Source organism: Alligator sinensis, unplaced genomic scaffold, assembly GCF_000455745.1.
Source record: "Alligator sinensis unplaced genomic scaffold, ASM45574v1 scaffold170_2, whole genome shotgun sequence".
Lineage (NCBI taxonomy): Eukaryota > Metazoa > Chordata > Crocodylia > Alligatoridae > Alligator > Alligator sinensis.
Genome location: NW_005842290.1, coordinates 454,846 through 477,738, shown reverse-complemented (window position 1 = coordinate 477,738; position 22,893 = coordinate 454,846). Strand labels below are relative to the sequence as shown.

The following is a 22,893-nucleotide window of genomic DNA, read 5'->3' as shown; positions in this document are numbered from 1 at the left end:
ATCTGTTCATTTCAAGCTTAAGTTTTGGTTCAGGCACAGTGTGCTGTAGCTTTCTGGACTGGTGTAATTAAGCTACTGTAAGTATTTTTTTATGCAAGTAGTTTCATAATATCTTGTTTCAAATTGCAACAAAACAATTCTTACATTTAATACTTTGTTTCTCTTTTGCCTTCCATCCAAGGATCTCAGTGTCATGTGAACATTAATTAATTTTCCCAATGCCCCTTTCAGGTAGGGTATTATTCACATTTTACACATCAAGAAGCTAAGAGACAGAGGTAAAGTAACTTTCAGGTCCAAGAGCATTTCTTTGAGTGAGTATAGTCCAGAACTCCTGCATTTTTCCTCTAGTGGCTGAGCAAACGACTGAGATTGTATGAGCAGAATATTTTTCTTAAAAAAAAAAAATAGATACATATACCTATTTTTAATTTCTACAATGCCTTAAATTCCATGGAATTTATACCGCAGTGGAGATAAAATTATTTATGCTACCAGTTGAAAAACAAATGTTATGAATTCATTCTTCAATTTAAAAAAGTTAAAATTAGTAACACTGTAAAAAAATAAATAGAAGGGAAATTTATTATACTGTACTCAGTATTTTTTCCTATTACTGTAACTGGGTGAGCTTGTAATGTTCACATAGGCCAGATCCTGTGATACCTACTAGGTTTTATGCAATCCTCTTCTACGGTTGCTATAATTCTTGAAAAACTGTTAATGCTCAGTGTTTGTAATATTCTTTCACCTTAACCTTGAGACTGAAAGGATGGACAGGTGTTTATTTCCAACACACCTGGAATGATTGGAAGACAGTTCTTTCCCTGTCTTCCTTTGAGAGGAGACCAGCTGCAGGAGACCAGCTCCCAGCACTGTGCCCAGGTCCAGGGAAACCTTAAGCTGTGCATGGGGCAAGAAGCAGAGGCCTTGGCAGCTGAAACTGTTCTGGAGCTGTAAGAGAGGTTTAGTAAGAGTGTGGGAGACTGCCTCCAGGTAGTTGGTTGGCAGGATGGGACATTCCTCCATATTTTGACCCAAGGAGCTGGGTCAGTTCAGTGGCAGCAGGGTCACCATAGAGCTCCCTGATCATCTTACCCTGGGTGGACTAATAGGGAGCAATGCTCTACCTCCCTCCCTCTTGAACAGAGGAAAAGTGGACTGTGGGATACTGGGGTTATCCCTCTACAGGTATTCAGACTGGTGTGGGAAAAGAGTTCTTCCTTGTTGGAAGTGCTTTCAGTTTTTTTTTTTGTGGAAGATCCAGTTCTCTCTTGCAGAAAAACCCCTTGAACTCTTTTTGTGCTGGGAGAAAAGCTTTTCTCCTGGCAGAAATGTAATGTGTATCCATAGCCTGAACAACAAAAAGTGGTAAGGGCTTGCCCACCTTTCACATTACTGTTTTTTTTTCAGGGAGAAGAGCAAGGTAGAATAGGATCCACTTAAATGCCCAATACGTGGAATAGGATCTCACTCATAGCATCTAAGAATGTCCGGAAAACTATTTTATTGTCCTTTAGAATAATGTTTTTAGAGGTACCAAATTTCCTTCAAAGCTGAAGTTCCATTTTCAAAACGCTTTTGGCATTTATGAGCCTTAATCTTATTGTTTTGAATTTCTACAGGTTTTTAAGGAGTCAGTCACCTGGCTGTCTTCAAAAATTTGGGTCTTAGTCTTGCTAAAAATCAATTGGTTTTAGGGTTTTAAGTTGCACAGGTGCTTTTGAAAATGTAACCCTTGGTTTCATTCTCAGTAAATTCAAACTTTTTTACATAAGCCTCTTAAGTCTTTATAGCATTGCAACCTATATATATGTATGGCGATCAGTCTTCTTATAGGGTTAGGGTTATAGTGGGAAAAATAAATGCTGTGTAAATCCATAATTATCCTATTGCAGTGTCATGATGATGGTGTTATGGGAAAATATTAACAGACGTTCTCTGAATCTGGTGTTACCAACTTTCAGTACAAGTGTTTTGAAACAGTATCCATAGGAGTGCTATCCTGGTGTGTTGCACAAGAATACAAAAAAAAAAGAAAAAAGAATGAGAGTTACTTATGTTATGAAGGTGCCATGTGTAAGCCTTAGCTATTTTTTCCTGGCATAACAATTACTGTATGACATGTATGTGTAATTAAAAGTGTAGGACTTACACAAATCTGTACATGCTTTGGGAATCATACACCAGTATTCATCTTGCCTTTTGGAGTTTGCATCTTTGAGGAACAAATCACTATGGCTATTTTGAAGCTTTACTGGCTTTTTGGAAAAGTTTTGTTTTCAGTGATAACTTTTAAGAACAGCTGCATGGATTTACATTTCACAAAGCAATGTATCCAAGTGAACAGCCACTTCAAGTGATCTCCTGCAGCCACTAACAGAGTTTTATTTTGGCTTTATAGATAGGCTTTTATAGTTTTGAAACTGGTTGTGGGATTCACTTGTGGCTACTATGTAGGATTTACAGCTCTTAAGGAGAGAATTTCTGCAGCTGAGTTTGAAGCTTTTAGAAGCTTTGTTTCCATTGTGTGTGGCCAGATTTGGTTGATCACACATGAATGTATAAAATTAGTTTGTGCTACTGGGCACTTAAAATAATGACATTGAGTATTACAGAATTCAGTTTTACCATGTGTTGCTATGGCTAGGCATGCCAGGACGCAGGCAAGGAGCCTGTGACATTCTTAAGCACATTAGGAAAGGAGAGTCTCTGTTACACCCCTGTTATTCTACGTTTTTTGTTATGCCTGCTGATGAACAAGGTGAAATACATTGGATATAAGAGAAAGCAGTGTATCTGAAAGATTTGCCATTGCAACTTATTTTCTATCTTTAAACCCAGTCGTATTTAGCAGTCAGCTAAGTTTTAAGGCACCTTTGTAATGTTTTAGTAAAAGAAAGGCTTGGTGTATATACAGTATTAGGAAACTGTTATTCACTCTTTTCTCAGAAGCTTGTTCTTTCAAGTTTTCTGTAATATTAATCTCCTCTCTCTTTTCTGAGCAAGAGTTCTGTAGAGAAACTCAGTAGTTTTCCCCAAAGGCTGTTTCAGAGATTGTGCTTCCATTCACCAGAGTCAGAATATAAACTGCTAAAGTGAGAGCAGATGCTATTTAGTCTCTGGCAGTGACCAGCAGCCAAATGCCTCAAAGTTATAGAAAAGAGATTTCTTCTTAAAATATTGTACATTCTAATCTCTACAGTAAGTTGGCAGCATTATAGTTTGAAGTTTATTTTAAATATAAATAAATATTATTTTATTTTCCTTCTAAATGTAACGAATGAAAGGTGCATTAATGGAAAGACACTAGTCGACTTCCCACATGCCTTCCCTCTCCAATTTCATGTCTTGTCATCTTTGGCTAGTAATTACTGCCATTTGTTCATGAAGGAAGACAAGGATTTTGATTGTTTCAAACTGCCTTGATTCAAAGTCAAGAATGAATGTTTTTGCACCAGGCAGTATATTTTTGTTGCTACCTCCAGCTGAGGTCATAAAGCTTAAATTCTGATTCTTCTGTATGGCAGCGCAACATAATGGCATCTAACATTTAAAGAACCATATTTAAAGTCTCTAACTTCTCTTGTTCTTGCTGGTTCTGTTTGTGTATGCATTTTTAACAAACTTTTTAGACCCTTTTGCTTGCTCCATTAGCACACCTGGGTAGTATTTCCTTGATGAGCCGAGAAAAATCGATTAAACCCACACCATGGTTCCAATTACCCAGTAAATAATAGTGAAAGTTCCTAACTCTATAGTCAGTTTTCATTTGAAAGAAAACATGAAAAATAAACTATAATCATTTTTGGTTGTTTCATTTTTAGTCAGTCTTTGTTTTTTTGGTGAATACAAATCTCTTGGCTTCATGAGATCTTGGAAAACTAGCTCTGAAGTTGATATTTTGAGTTTCCATTGTTCGACAAACTAGCAAGATTAATACATAACATGTTGTGGCTTGTAAGTGGGTTATTGCTAGAGTGGCGGTTTACTTTTTTGGTTCGTAGCTGTCTTGGGAAAAGTAGAAACTCCCTGATTCAGGAATTATTATAGTAACAGTGTGATTGTGAGAAGAGATACAAATTAGGCTACAATTTATGTGATAGTCCCTTTTAATAAAAGGTGATGGGACATAAAAGTAGGTTGGAACAAAAGATGAATTTATTTATATACACTGACAATGACATCTAAGAAAAAAGGGAAAAGATATGAAAAGCAAGGAAAAAAGAAAAGGTTTTCTTAGAACATTGTTAATGTACAGGAACAAAATAAGACTGACATGTATTGTAGAATATACAAGTAATATTAACTATATGAAATCTCAAAATTGACCTAAAGTGTCTAAGAGGCATTAACTTTACTTTTCCACAAATGCATTGAGCCTCTAGACAGGCTGCTGTGAATGAGAGAAGCTGTAGATCAGAAACAGCCTATTTGAGTTGAATCATCCATTTTCTTGCTAATGCACGGTTGTTTTTCAATGCATATTTATAATGTTCAGTCTGGTCTAGCAATAAATATAACAAGTAATGAGGATTCTTTCTCTACCATTTAGGCTAGTGACTATTCCACAATCTAATGCATTGTATTGTCTATAAAAATCCTGTTGTTCATCCTCAATTTTCCTTTTCCCACTACACTTGTTATAGGTAGAGGCTAAGAGAGAACCCCCACTGCTAGCCATATCTTTAACCCATTGCAACTATCAAACTTATTTCTATTTTGTTTATATGTAAAGAATCATGATTCACTGGGAGAGTCATGGATAATTTTTTCTACCTCTCATTCATTTGGAATCGTTGTAAGTTGTGAAACTTTCTGGTTTTGAGCAATAATTTGGTATTTGTATATTATGTGAGACAATTTAATAAATCTAACCATGCATTCAGTCTTTTACATTTACAAGATATGCCATGTATTTACATTTTTCCTATTCATAAGAAATTGCAACTGTAGGGCCTTGCCTATTCAGAATAAATTGATAGGCAAGGACACACTGGGAGGTGCAACCCAATTATCATGAAACTTGAAAATGCACCTCTTTGATGCATCCGAATTCTCCTAACCTGGGAATTAAGAGGCCTGAAGTTGTTCTTAAATACAATGTCTGCAGGGCAGCTCAGCATGCTACTGTGAAGCCATTGTCTCTGTCAATGTAAGAGTTAGGTTCAACATAATTTAGATTTTACATTTTGTTACTGTTTATATAATATATTCTTAAGTCCTGTTTGCCAGCATTGATGGTTCTTCTGCCTTGATCAGTGTTCTTAAAACCATTCTGTGTTTGGGTGTCTACTTTATGAATTAATAGAAAAGCACAAATAAAATAAAAAGCGTAAAGGGTTAAAAGCATATCTATGTTTCATATTTTGGAGTATAAGTTATGTTACAGTTGTACTGAATCTACACAATAGTTGCATCATGGAATAAAACAGCAGCATGTGTGTATATTTTGAATAAATAAGCTGAATGCTCAGGAGGGCATTTTGTATTATGTTAGAATCACCTAAAAAATCTGGCCTTGTTCCATAAAGAGTATTCCAATAACTTTTAGAGCCTTCTGTCTAATTTTCACTGAGCATTTGTTATTAGTTTAATAATAAATAGAGGCATTCTGTCATCCCTATTCTGCCTGTCTGTTTACCAACAGTTACATTCATGTTTGAATAAGTTGACACTTGTACTATTGATGATGTGCTTTCAAATATGCAACAGTGCTAACATAAAAGTATACTTATGGCTGTAGTTGGTTTACTGAAGATGGCTTTTATATCTGCTTAGATTGTCATTGGTGTTCTGATGTTTAGAGCCATCTGATTGCCCACTGGATTACTATGCATGTTATTATTTTGCTTCTCCTTGTTCTGTTATGTTAAAATGATTTTGTTGTTTTCACCATTGGACTATAACTCTTTCTTCTTGAATCAATTTGTCTTCAAACTGAAATGTGGTTTGAAATGTTACCATTTCTCCACCAGAATTTTTCTATCATGATGGCCTCCTACATTCCTGTGGAAATTACTCTTGAGTGTCTTTGGAGGTAGTTTTAATATTTGCATAATGCTTGCCCTTCCTAAGCATAGCCTTTTGAAGTTGTGCATTGTTCTGACAACATGGGCAGCCCACCCAGCCTATGCTTATATGATTATTTTCCTTGTTTCTAGGTGCTTCTTTTAAGTAAGAATTTTTCCATTAGGTATTGTATCTTATCATTTAATTTGCAAAATTGTTTGCATCCCAAGTATGTAAGGTCCATTTCAATTCTTATAAAGGAACCTGCAGAGACATGACACATTGCATGAAGAACTTTTAAATATGGCATTTGAAATTTGAAATATTTTCATGTTCATTGTTATTTAGTTCATATTATATATATATATATATTTGTCACAGTGAAAAGATAATCTCATTGATTTAATTTGTTTTGAAATTTTAAAATATGCATCGTTATCATTCATTTTTAACACAAATATCCAGAACCTTCATCTAGCATTTTGAGATGGGAAAAGGAAATTAGTTTATGGTGCTTGTTTATTTGATACTTTCTTTTAATTTCGTGTTATAGATAATGTTAAACAATTTAGTGAAATGTTTTACTTTTAAGTAATAATGATGTTTCAACATTCCTTTAAATAAAAAAATACTTTGGTCTTAGTATCAGCAGCAGTATTGCCAAATAAGCTTAATTAATAGGCATTTAAACATGTTGTTAAACAGTATTATTGTTCTATGTTTTTTAATAGGTCAATGATTAGACTTCCTGTTCTACAAGATGTCCCAACATGTATGGGAATGGTAACTTCAGTACCACCTGAGAGCTTGGAGTTTGCCTTTCAGGAAAAGGTAAGACAGCTCGTGTTCAATATTTTTTGTGTATTTCTAAGGTTTTCTTTTTATTATTCTTGTTGGTTCTGATATGCATCAACACAAAACAGACTTTATTATGTTTTCAGCAGTGCTATTTATATTTAGTAAACAGCATTGATGTTCTTCTATCAAGCAGCAATTCCTCAGAAATAAACTAAAATTGTTACATTTTTTCAGACCATCAGATTTATAAATAAAATTCAGTTGGTCTCTTCAGCCATAACTTTTTGTGGATTTTACTGTAACTGAACCAAGAACATGGCCATACTTGCCCCAGTAACAGATGGAGAATTAAAGTTCTGTTTTCATAGTACCATATCATACTTCTATTTATGCTTCTTATCTTGTGGTATAGCCTTTAATGATCCTGTTGTCCCTGGAGGGTGGTTCTGGCCTTCAGGGCCTTCCATAACACCTCCTGCTGTCTCAGAATAAGAGTTTGTCTGTGAATTGCTTGAAGTTCTTGAGATCTTCAAAGGAGGGTCAAGCTGGGAGCACCATTCCATGAAGACTCATCATATGATAGAAACAGGTGGTACACTCCACCTCATGTTTAATTTGTCAGTAGTAAACCCGGGGTTGTAAAATAGGAACAATAAAAAGAAAACCTTAGAGAACCATTCAATATTGCAATAAAGCTGACTTACTTTATCTCCATAGGCAGACTCCATGCTCTAGTGGTGGTACTTAATGTCACCAACTCTCAAAACATGCTGGGACATCTTTGTGGAGGGGGAAGTTATGTCAAGGATCTTTAAAGGAAAGAAGAGAAAAGGTAATGCAGTTTCTAAAATGGATTGAAATGACTGCTAATTATCTTTATTTGGCAATTCTGCTGCTCATACTAAAGTTACAATGTTTTTTCAAAGCAAGCTGAAGTTTATCATAAAAGCTTCTCCACAATATCTGTCTGTATCCCTCTCAGTCAATTCTTTTTCCCTGAAATGTGAATGTGAATATGTTTTCAAAATACTGCTGCACTTATTTGGCCCCTAAATGTTGTTGTTCCTGCTGCATTTGAACCCAGTCTGTACTGGGATTCAGTGGTCATAATGAGAAGAGCTTTTCTTCAGTAATGAGTATGTACAGTAACTGATTGTATTTTCAGAACTCAATGTCTTAGTCCCTGGATAGGCTGCCCCATCTGAGATTGTTTTCCAGTCCCCCAAGTGCATTCTTATTAAGGTGATAGGCTAAAGCCTTCATTTCTGAGAGGTGAGACTGTATATAATCCAGTTATTCCCTGACTTGCTCTCAGGGTTATATACCCTTCTAGTGGCTGACTAATACATAGTAGGCTCCTGCAATAGATTTCCTGAAGGAGCCCTTGAGTACTAGTATGCAGTGACCTGGAAGCAGTTTCCTCAAAGTAAGATAGGATTTGTTTGCCAGAAGGTTCACAGCACTCGCAGAAAATTATTTAAAACAAACAAGAAATCTATATGCACATTCCCTTACATGTGCTTGGCCTTCCCCTAGTGTCATAATATAGACATAACTTAGTCCACCAAGTTGTGGCCTGCTTCTTGTAGACCCTGACTTGTCAGTCTCCATCCTTGCATGTATGCCTACTCTCACTGGCACTTCTGGGGCAGCTTACCTCAATTTATCCAAGCTCTGTTCCCCTTTTTTAGACCCAAGGTCCTGTAATAATTTAGCATCTTTTTTTAATCTTAAACTAACCTTGGGAAGAGTAAACAATTCTAGATTTGCTAGGCCCAGGAGTGAATATAGTTTCCCTGTTTTTCTGTTTCCTTGTTTTTTTCCTCAAAGACTTGGATCAGTACCATTATTTTGCCTTTCCAGTTTGGTCCCTCTGACAGCCCTTTTTGATCTAATCCTATAGCGAGTAACCCATTCCCAAAAGAGACATATTCCTGGAAAGTGTTTTACATATTTCAGATAATCAGATCTGCTATCTTTGAAACAGATTGTGGTTGTAATCTTTGTGTCTAGTGAGGTTCTTGTTTGTTCAGTTGCCTTATGGCCTGTACACATTCCAGGTCTAATCTCCTCTTTGGCTTTTCAGCTTCTCTCAAATATTGTGATGCAACTTAATGGGAGTGGACATTTCTGTCCATTCCTGTGGGCTGGGAATAAGTTGTAGTTTTCAGAAATCTTTTAGCCTTCAGCACTTCTTACAAATTACAGAGTCCTCTACTGGTAGGGAAGAAATCTCATTTTTTGAAAGCTATTATTTCTTGGATCTCTCTAGTCATGCTGGCATCCTCCCTTCATGTCTACTTACCAACTGATCTTTTGTCCCACATTTCACCAAACACGCTTGTTTTTCTTTATGTTGGTCAGCCTATGCATCTAGATGCCCTTCCCTGATTCACGATGTCCTCCTCTGTAGCTTTCCTTGCCAGTTTTCTCCAGTTATCTAAACAAAGTAGTGTTTGGGGACTGTTTTTTGGTGAGAGACACCACTGAGAATAATTATCCTTCAACTGTGTAACTATCTGGCTTAAAGACTGAATTTTGCAAGCTAGATTGTCTTATTGTGTCTAGTTTAGGTCAAGCCTCTTACTGAACTTCCTCAAGCAATTTTTTTTCAGCAGAAAGGGAGATGCCGGCCCCAGCCTGTTCTTGTCCCACTTCAGGCTGTCGCCCACCCCGAGCACAGGGAAGAGCCCGGTGCCAGCGCCAGCCTCACCCTCACCCTTCCCTTCCCCTCATGGCCCTTTCCCCTCCCTCACAGACTACCAGACTTACCTGCTTGGGGAGGGGGGGAATACACCTATGCTGATCTCATAAGAGTGAATTTACCTTGCATATAACGAATTTGGGGTATAAAAAGGGTCATCACATAAGAGCGGATTCACATATACAAAACTTGCATAAATCGAGGGAATCTTGTATGTTACATAGGATTTGTATAACTACATAGATACCTCTTTCTTTAATGCCTGTTTTCTCTTGTGGTGAAAATGACAGCATATTTTCAAGATACTTACCTGTATGTTTTGGAGTTGTTCATAGGTTGGTTTTTTTTGGTTGTTTCTTTTTTTTTGCGGGGGTGGGGGAAGGGGGTGTAAAAGTTATTGTGCTGATGTTTTACCACAGTCCCTAAATTTGCAAAATACCTTCTGGGGATGTACCTCAGTGTTGGTAGTTTTTAACAGTTGTTGAAATGTCACTATTGATTACACCTCAGGAAACCTGGAGAAGCTCCCAAACACCCCATATCTATCCAGCAATAGCTTTCATAAGTCAAACGTATCTTCTCATAGAATAAAAATTAACTTGTTAAAAAAAGCATATGGAGTATGCCAACTTTGGGGTCTTCCATTATTTATATTTTAATGGTCAGTTACATTGTGGTACTATATAACCGTAATTTAGTTAACTTTTTGCGTGTGAAAATTAGCTAAATGACTAGCATACACCAGAATCTAACATTGTGAGGGTGCGTACTATACATGTCCAGTTTCAATACATCTATCTTAGTCCTAGCTTTGAAAACTTTTACTGTTCCCTTCTTGAACAGTGACTATTAACTTAGCACATTGTCTATTAAAATAAACATTTTATAACGCTTAAAGGTTTTTTTTAGTATTTTAGCATTTAAAACTTAAAGCAATGCAACAGAATAAGTGATTTCTCTTTTTTCCCCTAATACTATAAGTTGGAAGTCTTTAGGGGGAGAAAAGGAAGACTGAGGCATGCTGAAGGAGGTGTGCTGTGAGGAAAAGAGAAGACAAAGAACGTATTGAATTTGGAAACAAGAAGGAATCGAGGAAGTAGTAATCAGTGGAAAAGCATAAAAATACAGGAGAATCCAGGTTTAAAAAATTCAAATAGTTTGATTATAATAACTGCAGGCTGGATATCTGTGAGGGTCAGGGACTACTTTAGGGTTGAGTACTCTTCTACATGGAAGTAGAAGAAGTGTTTGGATGTAATACTTACAGGTGGCCCACACTGAATTCTTAAGATTTATTTGAGACCATAGATGTGTCCTGCCTGTGCTCTTCTGCAGCTGCTGCTGCTGAGTAATATAATATAAAGTATTTGTTTAGGCATTCAAAAGCCTTGAAGGAAACAAAAGAAGGACTCAGGTTCATACACCTTTAAACTACAAGTCAGGATAAATCTGGTTCTTTATTCATATTTAGATCTGAATCTTGCAGTTTCTCCCACACCTGTTGTAGGGGTGACCAGCAATGAATAGCTGGAGAAGTTTGGGGACAACATGATTCCAAGTCTTGTGTCTCAAACTTACCAGTATTACAGGGAAGTGATTTAAGAAAGGAATGTAAACCTTCAAAGACCATCGCCATGACAAGGCTGTTAAGAATACTACTCTCTGAAGCTGACTGATCTCTGAGTAAAATCATGGTTTTTTTTACCTACTGCTGAACTCAGGCCCCTCCAGGAAGCCCAGGAATTAGGCTTAGGTCACAGGTCAGCAATCTATAGTTCACTGCCAGATCCAACCCAGGGAGCCATTTTATCCAGTCTGTGGAGACTTAGGGCTTTAGCAGGGTTTTGGGGTGGGTGGGACTTTGCCTAGGTGCCAGGAAGAAGTGGTGGTAGGTAACACTGTTACAGGGTTGGTAGCAGTGACTCAGCCCAAGCCACGGCTAGAGCCAGAGTTGGAAGTGGCCTTTACTTGACGCTGAGCTCTGTTAAAGTGACCCAACACTGCAGGATGCTGCCAACCCCTGGCTTAAGCCATGGACAGATGTACAGTTAAGTTGTTCCAAATTCCATTTCAATTGGTGCGCTGCCATAGCCTTTTACCACGTTCCTTCACTCCCTTCATTTGAGTGCTTCAGAATTGCTACAATATTATGCAAGGTATCCTTTCCATCCATGGGTGTGATTCCCCCCCACTTCTAGAACCAGGGGTTCAGTAGTGGAGAGGCATGCATGCAGAGGTTGCCTTGCTCCCTAGGGCTGTCCCCAGGGCTGAAGAGGAACATTTATTGCATGTGTCTCTTGTTCTCAAGATTGCAGAGGCTGGCTAAGCTCAGCAAACAGTGCTCACTGGTTGACTGCCCCTCTCTTTCCCCCTCCCAACCCATAGGGGGAATGGAGAGAGAGCAGAGCACTGTGGGATACCAAAGAACTGACTAACTCCCTGTCATACTAGAAATGCTTCAAAATGAGGTGCGTTTTAGGCTCTAAATATACAAAAAGAAGAGACAAGGTTAGTATTCCAAAAGGTTTAGGTTTTTGTCCTTAGGCTATTTTTTTGGTGCAAATAAATTCAGTTTATAGAGAATCTGAACTTTGCATCTTTATTTTCTTGTTTTCGTATTTATCCAATAGTTGCATGGACAAGAAACTGTGCCTAACTATTTATTTTGCTAGAGCCAAAAACTCCCCAACCTCAACTTGCAAGAAGTTGGTGTGCTAGGTCCTTGTTCTGGCAGTGCAGCCCCAACACCCTTGCCCACCATCTGCCCCGAGGTGCATGTGCACCTGCTGCCAGCACCTGTCACCTGCTTCGAGCTCTGTGACAGGTGGCAGGGGCCAACCCAGAGCCCGGGCTGGCTGTGGTAGGCAGCCAGGAGGCTGCAAGCAGCTGAACTAAGGTCTGTGGAGCCCCAGCCCGGCTCATTGCTGACAGCGGGTGCATGTGCACCTCAAGGTGGATGGCAGCGAAGAGTCCAGGGCTGCACTGCCACAACAAGGATTGGGCCCCTTGCAGCTCCCCCACCATTGGCCCCAGGTGCTCTTGCACCCGCCACCAGCAGCAAGCTGAGCCGGGGCTCTGCAGACCTCAGCGTAGCAGCTTGCAGCCTTCTGGCTGCCTGCCACAGCTGGCTGGGCTCTGCCATGGAACCTGGGCTGCTTGCAGCAGGTGGCAGGGAGGCTGCAAGCCACTGCATCAGGGTCTGCAGAGCCTCGGCCTGGCTCATTGCTGGCAGCAGGTGTACACGTGCCTCTGGGCGAACAGTGGGGGAGCTGTGAGGGGCCTGATCCTTGTTGCGTGATAGTACAGCCCCAACTCCTTCCCTGCCATCCTCCCCAAGGCATGGGTGCCAAGCAAAATGCCTTTGTGTGTCACGCTCTGGCACATGTGCTGAGGATTGCTGACCTCTGTGCTAGAACAGGAGCGTTGTGTTGGAAATGCCAGGAAGATTATGTGCACTCTAATATTAATGCCGTCAGAAATGGATATCCATTTTTACCGATCCTAAAATTCAAGGAAACGTTAATGTTTTGACATTTTTTCCTCAAACCTCCATGTACATCTCCAACATAATTCATCTATTAGATTTTAGTTGGCTAAATTGCCCCTCTTACTTGCATATTGTCTTTTAGTTGTGACTAATTTTATTTTGTATTGACTGTCAGTTTTGCTTACATGTGTATACATTACAGAATGGTATGTGCCCCATTTGAGTTTGATAATGCAAGTCTGACTTTCACAAAATATTTCTTTCATCTGTAGTCCCATAAGACTTCATTTGCACAAGTCACTGTTGCTGCATTCGGGTCTGCATGACCAGTTCTGCCTTCTGTTACATGTACAATTCTATTACTTTGGCTGAGGATTAGTTGGGGGTCAAGAAAGTTTTTTTTTTCATATTGTGATAAAACAAGGATCAGTTTAAAAAGTGTTTGTCTGATGCTAAGTTCCTTAAGGTTACACCTGCAGTGTGAAACTATTGACAACTTAAGTTAATTTTAAGAGATAATAACTTCATAGTGTCATTAAAAAAATTAATATCAGACATATGTGACAGTCAATTCAGCTCTGGGAAGTGGGGGAATGATGTACTGCAGTGATGTAATAAAATATACATTTAAATAGACACTGCAGATCAAAAAAATTGAAGGAAAGATGAGCAGAGAGAGAGCTTCAGGAAACATAATCTTTTTCATATGGCTTAGTACAAAAATCAGTTATAATAGCTGTATCTACAAACAGAATTCAGAAGCAATTTTCACTTTGGGCTGTATTACTTCAACAATTTTATACATCTGAATAATTTTTTGTAGCAGAGAATGCTACTGTGGTGCATATGGAAAAAACGCCAAACCATTTTGTTGGAAGATGGTTGTTGTAAGTCTTGTATCATGACAGATTTGTTTGAAATATGCATTTTTTAATCAACTGACTTTCTATTGTGCCATTGCCTAAAGAAAGAATTTACTGCAGTGCCCCCTGCTGGTGAATGGCAGCTCACTGTTTCAGTAGTGTCAGTGATTGACTGAACCAAACCCATTGCTGACATAAAGCCAAGGGTGATGCTGAAGACTGCCAGTTCATTTTAAATCACATCATTAAAATAACAGAAGTATATATCAATATAAAACTACTGTTCACTGATTCTTCTTCATTTTTTAGACATGTGATGGTTTACTGCTGTTGAGTTTGGCTGGAAAAATAGGAACACTTCGAAAATAATATTTGTTTTTAAACCTCCCAAGGTTTTATTTGCCTGTCTCCTTCCTTTCAAATGAAAATTGTATTTCTAATTAGCAATTCAGGAAACGCTTTAAGGGCGTGAACTTTCTAAAACACTTTCCCTGTAATATTTTACTCACAAACACTTTTTTTTCAGAAGTGTGTTCAGTTTAATCATTATAAAAACACTAGTACAATATAAACCCATTATCTTTAGAATGTTCTGTCCATTAATAGAGGGTCATATCCTGTAGTCATCACATAAAATGCCCATTGATTTCCATGGGAATTTTTTCCTGATTTTACAAAGGAAGTCCCAGTGAGGGGAATAGAATATAAAGTTCCAGTCCTGCAAACGCATATTCATGTAAGTCCCTTTGGGACTACTCATGTACCTAAGTGTTTACCAGGTGCGGCTGAAGCTTGTAATATATAACTAGAAATGCATTTTCAGCACTTCTTAATTATTGTGATAAATGAGGAATTGTTAAATGCCATCAATATTGCTGCTTTATTGGTAAAGGAAAATTTAATTTTTCCATGTATCAGCAAATGCAGGTATTTTAATGTGTAATTTATCTTACTGTTGCTTTCTCAAGACAACAGTTCTTTATAATAAATGATTAATAGCATTTAAACAATAGCATCACCATTTTGCACAATGAAGAAGATAATGGAGTTTAGGAATATTTTTTTGATTCAGTAACAACACTGTCTTCATTGATAAAGGTAAGAATTATTACCTATATTGACCATTCTTTCCATAACCTGCTAGGGCAAGAGCAAGATTTAGACAAAACATGAAGGTGCCATTGATTGACTAGAACCAAACAGATCTTTACCAGTTCTATCTGTTGGAAATAGATTTTTAGTAATTAGATTCTAAAACCTCTTTTTCATTCTGAACATGGCAGAAGATAACAAAATAAAATAATTTCAAAAGCCATTTCTATCAGTTTTTAGAGAGTACTGCCTTGTCTTTATTCTTTTAAATTTTTCCAGTGGCAATTAATGAAACTTAATTTCCTTGTATTCGATAAATACATTGTTTCTAAGAAATTTTTATTACATATAGCTGGCTTTGTGAGTATTCGGTTAAAGTGCATAATAATAATGCTGTTTGCTATATTCTGATCTCATTGAGGTTAATTTGGATTAGCTCCACTGAAAATTGAGGAGTTATTCCTTTTGTATTCAGTGTAAATGTGACAAGAACTTGGCCCATAGTAGGTATATGCTATAGGAATCTACTTGAATAAACTACTGGGAACTTTAAAAATCCTTTCCAGCCTTTAAAAAAAAAAATCAATTGCACACGTTTTCAGCAGACCATGAATGAATCAACAAAGTTGGATAAGTAACCTTCAAGGACTGTTTGATTTACCAGCATGAGAGTCACTTTTACAAACTAGAATTAAATAACACTACTGTACTATAAATGGACAGAAAGGCAAGTACATTTGAAAGGATGAAATAAAACTTTGGAACCTGCATTCAGGCAGGTTTTTAATGAACATTTGGCATCTTTAATATTGACTTGTAACTTGTTATCACTAATAGTGTTTTAGCAGAGCTTCTTAGCCTTTCATGTCTAAAATATCAAGGTTCTTTCCTTTAATACAGAAAACATGGTCTCTCAGAAGTGACCCAGTCTCGTAGGGTAGGGGTAGGCAGCATTTTCAATCTGTAGGTTGGAATAACCCACCCTGGGTCAGAGGCCGATGTGTACTAGGATCTTGCTGCTGCCACCATTCATCCTCACAGTGTCATGGGGAGAGTGTCCACAGCCAGCACTTGTCCCCCACAAGGGCAACTGCAACTAAAGCCCCACATCCATGGGCAGTATCCAGTAATGATTCCATGGGCTGGATCTGGCCTTTGGGCCATAAATTGCCAATCCCTGCTGTAGGGGAATGCATGTACCATCTTCAACGGTAGTGTTTCAGGAACCACAAGGAAAATTTGCTTGGGGCCATCTGGCCAGATTGGTCTGGTCATGTGTTAATGTGGTGGCCTGTTATTGACTGTATAAAACAGGTGGATAACAGAAATATTAGCATAACTTTGAGATTTACTGGCAGAAATTATGTGTGAATTTTTCAAAAGCATGTAAACGCTATAGGATGTTAATGCCCATGGCTTCCAAGTTGTCTAGGCCATGAAGTAGTGTAGCTATGCCCATGTGCTGCTTTTACCAAGTTAATTAGTATGGCTGAGAGATGGTCCTGGATAGTCCGGTTAAGGAAGCAGTCTGCACACTAAGTTTACCAAGTGTATGCAGACACAGCCTTAGGCACTTTGGAAAATTTTACCCATAGACCATAATTCTTATACAGCTTTAATTACATATATAGGACTTAAAATAAGTACAAGTTGCTCCCTCTTTAAGCTGCCTTTAAAACTGGTAGAACAATATAAAGTAGATTAGTATAAGTGTGATATAAGATGTTGGAAGTTCTCTTTAATATTAAGCTTCATATTTTCTTTTGTAATATTGTATTAAATTTTGTACAATAAACATAAAATTATCAACTGCCCATTATCCAGAACTTTTATCTTGAAAGAGTGAAGGCAAAAATTATAGATTTTTCCTTCAGACTTTACAGATATCTGAAAAAAAGATTTGTTTCTTAATAAAATTTAGCGATATTTTATAAGTCAAATGTAAAGGTCACCTAATAAACTGATGAATTATCAACATAGCAGAAAGAGCAAGATGTATTTATTTCTTTGCTTATTCCAGTATTTTTTTCTGAATATGTTCCGTATCAGTCTTTTCTGGCATATTCTGAAATTTCATCCAAATCTTCGAGGGCTGCTATTTTTTTAAAACCATGCTTTACATGCACTTTTGCACTCTAAATAAGGATCTTGCAGGGCCCTTTGTGAAAGGAAAAGGCATTTTTTACATATTTAAAGTTTTGTATTTGTAACAATCACAGTGCTATTACCCTGAAAAATCATTGGATTTTTCTCTTGTGGGGGAAGCTAATTTTATTTTATTTTTGTTTCTTCCTTTAGCTAAAAAATTAGGAATTACAGATGTGCCAGCTGAGGTGGTTACCTTTATTTCCCATGCAACACAAAACAGATTAAGAACTGTGATAGAAAAAGTAACAATGATAACGCAGCACCGAATGGAGTCTCACAAAGTAAGTGTGTAGATATTGAATGTTTTAAGGGCGTGAATGCTGTTTAATTGCGTGTGTTGCGATTTCAGAAATAAATTCATCCTTCCCTTTCTAAGCTATCTGTAGGAGGAATGTCTGCACTGTTCATGCAAAACTGGTTTGATCAGACTCTTGCTATACTTAACTAATGGCAACTGGTAGGTGGTTGGCATTACTAGCCTAGCCTATCTACTTTTCCTGGTAAGTCACCCATAAACTGTTGCCTCAGCATGCTACGTTTGGACTTCTCTGGGATTTCCTCTCTATCCTGTAATGAATGGTCAAGGGGAATGTAATCTCCCTGGTCAGCTTCCTGCTGGGTCAGGCCAAGAAGGTGACTGAAAAGCTGCAGAAATCAGTTTGCATGGGTCAGCTCCAATGATGTCCCCCATCTCTTCCACTTCCTGGTCCAGTGCACATCACATTTGAATTTGGACTCTTCACCTGGCAACAAAATGTGGACCAGTTTGTCTTGGCCTGGGTCATGGAGGGAGGCCCTCTGCAAGGTGGAAGATGGACAGCTAGTGACAGCTGGTCCTATATGTGTAACCCGATGGGGGGAATGGGGAAAGGGGTTTCAATCTCTGGTGACATGGTATTCTTTTTTTTGCTAACCAGTGTTTCATGCTTGGCCCCTGGGAGGGCCACATACCTTTGCACTTCCACTGTTTGTTTTTAATATTTGTATAATAAAGTTTTAAAAGTCAAAAGTTTCTTTTTTTTCTCTGACACTCATCTTCAGCTCATTTCCTGCTTAGCCCCCTTGTTCAGCCTTCTTAGGTCAGTGCCTTTGATGGTTTTGTTCCATTTTATTCCATGTTCAGACATGGGAAAAATAAACCTTGCCTATCCTAGGTGGATGACTTAAGTCATCCAGGCATGACTCTCTCCCCAGTTAATAATTTCCTCAAGGAACTGGTTACTCTCCCTAGTGCTGCCTTATCTTTGCCATTATTTCACTTCATTTTGTTTACTTGCTAGCAGCCTTTTTTGATTTAATTTCTTTCTTCAGGAAGGAAAATATCAAGCAGATAAACTGAGGTGCAAATAATATGGATAATACTCTCATTCTTGTAACTCTCATAAAAAAAAATCCAACATTTTGCACCAGTTTAGCTATTGACTTGAGTCTTATTTTTTGTTGAGTACTGGCAGTGTGCAAATACTCTTTATATGGTGAGATCTTTTTTTTTTTTTAAACTTGGATCTGTTATAGCTAAACTGTAAATGTCTTTGTAAACTGGTAACGTTTCTCATGATGCATTTTAGTTAAATACAAGTACAGGAACTGAAATATAGAGCTAGGTTTAATTGTTTATCATTTAATCATAAAATTAAATATCCTGGTCTTTTGATCAGTAATTCCATTTTTATTAGTAATTTCATTTTTTTATTTCAGTGTAGTGGCATTGATTAATCAATCCATGTATTTTGTATTTAAAAATCTGTTTTGTTAATCAGGTAATTTTATCAATTATCTGTGTTGCTACAATATTAACCTTAGGCTGTTGTCTACAGTCTCTTGTATGCCATATGAATCAAAAATATGTTCTTACTTTATTAGCAGATTGGAAAGGTTTTAAGGAAAAGGATTTAAAACCCTGTGAAGATTTATTTTATTAAGATTTCATGCTTTTTTAAATAAAATATGTTTGTTTTTTTCCAGGATGACGAATGGTATGAGCAGGCTACAGATGTCCGATCACAGTTAAAGTTTTTTGAACAGTTGGAGCGTTTAGAAAAGCAAAGAAAAGATGAACAAGAGAGGGAAATCTTGTTAAAAGCTGCCAAGGTACCTCTGATCTACACAGTAGATTTTAATATTAGCTGTTTACATAAATAACAGTATTTATATTTCTAAATGTTGCATCACAAAAGATATATGTATATACATTGTGCCAAATTCACCAAAAAAAGAAAGACCATATAGGTGAGACAGCATAGTGTGAATTGGTGTATCCAAGAAGCAAAGGCAAATAGGGGAGAGAAGATTCACAGTTAAGGTGACCAACAGTGCTTCCAACTATACCCTAGGCTGAATATACCCCAGAGAGAGAAGCTAAGCTTCAGCTTACAGCAGGGCTGCACCATATGCAGTGGAAAATCAGAGTCACAGTATGTAAACAGGCTCAGCTACTCTGACCACACTTTTTGTTGCTGACATCTCCCTATATTCTGACCTACTGTAATCATTCCCTACCTTGCAAATGCAGATCAGTTGCTTTTCACATACCCTGCTATACAGTTTGGCTTTTAAAGAACCTTTGTCACCTCTTGTTACTGGTAAATATGACATATTAAGGGTTAATAGTGTATTCCAGATTTAAACTTGAGACTAGTTTTAATATTACTGCTATGATTATATAGTTATGTTTTCTATTTACACAGTACTTAAAACTTTCTACGGTAAAAGCTGTGTTAACCGGCACGAGTGGGGAATGGGGGTGCCAGGTATCTTAAAATTCTGGTTATCTGAGGCAGAGGTTTTCAACCTTTTTGAAAACCCTTGCGGAGTGGGGGCAGGGAGGGGACAGGGGGAAGGGAGTGGCTGCACGTGGAGTAGCGACACCACAGGGTGGTGGGTGGCTGCGTACAAGCTTCCCTCTCCCCACCCCCCTTGTGCCAAGCGCACATAATTCCATGGACACCAATGGAATTTTTGGTGGTTCAACATTTCTCAAAATTAAGCTTTTTCTGTATAAGGTCCTGAGATATACAGTACTCTTGCTGGGATTTGCAAGAGTATAAGATTAATTGTCCAGTTCCCTTTGAATGTCAGTGGGTGCATGTACACATATGCTTTACTGTACATTAGACTTATTTAATATGCAGTAAAGCATCACTGTCTACACGTACATGGTAATTATAACACAGTAGATTAAAGCTCTGTTTGCCGGTACCGACAGATACAGGTACTAGCCAATGACGCTTTGTATTAATGTGAGTGAATGCATGTGTAGATGCTGATCCAGGAGCAAATTGCTCCTGGACAGCCCAGGTAGCAGGGGGCTATAATTGCTGCTCAGCTTAGGGGTGGGACAAGAGCTGTCCCTGGCTCTGGGGGCAGGAACTTGAGGCTAGCCCCAAGCTCCGTGCCACTCAGTGCTGCCCCTGGAGCTGGGGACAGCTCCTGCCCTGTTCTCTGTAGTCCAGGCCTGACTCTCCATGCTCTCTGCCAGCCTGAGGCTGACCACTCCCCATACCCCTGCAAGCCCGAGGCTAAACCCCTTGCCCCCTGCCAGCCCGAGCCTGACCCCCGTACTCTGCCAGCCTAAGCCTGACCCGCTTTCCCCCTGCCAAACCAGGGGTGCTCCCTTTCCCCCTGCTGGCCTGGCACTGGCACAGAGGCAGCTGCAGCTGGAGCTCCCCCTGGCTGCTGCAGTGGAGAAGAACAGGGCAGGAGCAGCCCTGGACTAGGCTATTCCTGTCAGGCTCAATTTGCTTCTGACCTGAGCACATGTGTAGATGGGCATTCGCCTGCAGTTTAATGCAGCTGAATTTTGTGTGCAGAAAATTCAGGCACATTAATTGCATGTGTAGATGCACCCAGTGGGAGCTAGACTCTTCTCTGTGTGCAGCATTCAACATAGTGTAGTGTATCAGTGAGGGATTTTCCATTTTAATTCTCAATTCCCAAGAAATTTTGGTTCAGATAATTTCTAGAATTAATGTTCCAGGAACTTCTAAATACCTGCGTTAACTGATTGTGTTGTAATTTTTATATAACGAACACAATCTTCAGATATTCACAGATCTATAAGTATAGATTTTCTGGTTTACTTTGGAAACAGTTGTCTGTATTCTTGTGGTCTTCTACTGTATTTAGTATAAAGATTGTAAATTTTGGTATACGCAGTACAACAAAGTGGTCTCAAAGGAGCAGTCCTGCAGTGGAAAGGATACAGGGATAGATTAGATGACCTAATTAATCTTTCAGATTCTATTTAAAACTGGTGATCAGAAATAATCTACAAATAGGCTTATATAGTCTTTATTCTTCTAATGCAAATTATGCCTATAACTTTAATACTTAATATTTTTAAGTAATTAGTTGCAGTATGGACAAGAGGGGCAATATGGGACAATTTAGTGTCATATTTTAGATGTTAATTTTCCTAATTTTGTTGCCTTCACTTTCATAAATGAGGAAGGGACTTTATAATATACTTCTATATATTTCATAAACTAGTTCCCCAACTTAATTTTTTATTGATCTCAATGTAGAATCAACTCAGTCAAATGCTTTTTTGTCAGGTAAATATTTTTCTTGGATTGGTTGAAGCAGGCATTATATATTTGTTTCTCTTTCATTTGGATTGCCTTCTTGTTGATAAGGCCTAGTTATATTTAGGAAAGTTTTTTTCTGATGTTCTTGGCCATTGTTCGTTTTAAAAAGTGATATTCATATTAATAATTCCAAGTAGGATATGTAGTTGATCCAGTTGTTGCACTTTATCTTCTCTAATTTGTCTTGATAAGCTCCTTTTGGTTTAGTTGGAAATTAAAAGCCTGCAGGAAAGCCATAAAATAATACAGCCATGAGTCCTCTGAGCTTATCTTTACATTCTAAAAATACCAACAAAAAATGTTCTTGACCTAAAACCTGTCCTGACAGGAAGAGCTAATAGAAATGGTATATTTAGTTTTATTTTCATTTTTCTTAAGTTTTCATATTTTCAACCTGTGTTTCATTTTCTCTACTAATATAAAAAATAACAGATCCTTATAAAAATAACTGGCCAATATTAGGAAATAATTTTCCCTTAATTATTCTTTTGATGCAAGCCAAGAGGCATTTTTTATTTTCTATATCAGTTTCCAAAATATATCCTGACTTTGAATTTGTTCTATTACTATGGGACAGTTTAGTAAGCTGTAGCATTCAGCCTCCAGCAGATAGTGTCAGATCATCCTCCACCAGCCTATCTGTTCTACTGTCTGCATGGTTTAACTATGAGCTTTGTCTATCTTGCGTCTTCTCAGGTTTTGTTGTCATAAGTTATTAAATGTGCCTTGTTACGTGTGTGAGGAAACTATAAAATCAAACGTTGGGTTTAACAGCAAAGTTAAAAACTTTCTTAGAGAACAAACTTTCTGCACAGTCTCAAACTATTCCTTTCATGGCAGGTTTTTTCCCTCTGTCTCTTACATAGGATTATGCTTTATTTCTTTTATTCAAAGAATGGATCCACTTTTAGGTTCTCTTACTGTGTAATTTGTATTTGTTACAAGGAAGAATTTAAGCAACCATCTTTATTTTTCTTCCCTTACCTTTCTTTACCGAAACTTTATTTTGTTGGGTTTTCTCATATACCTTTTTGTTACCTTTTCTTTGGGTATTTTAGTGTCCCTCTTTTATATAATCAGTTTGAGGTTCCTCAGAATGTTATGTAGGTATTTATATACTAAACATGTTTATTAATGTTCTTTATTTATTCTACTATATATATATATAGAGGCCACCAGCACATTCACAGTGACACACTCTTT

The 22,893-nt window shown here is 37.8% G+C and overlaps 1 protein-coding gene across 1 annotated transcript in view; it reads left to right on the top strand.

Moving 5' to 3' along the window:
- The window catches only part of LOC102386679 (transcription initiation factor TFIID subunit 4-like), a 213,945-nt gene that overhangs the window by 72,681 nt on the left and 118,371 nt on the right, over positions 1–22,893 (top strand). Inside the window, exons 11-12 of the mRNA XM_025209494.1 lie at positions 17,255–17,385; positions 19,070–19,195. Of these exons, the coding sequence (XP_025065279.1) occupies positions 17,255–17,385; positions 19,070–19,195 (257 nt within the window). The remainder of the gene's footprint in view (positions 1–17,254; positions 17,386–19,069; positions 19,196–22,893) is intronic.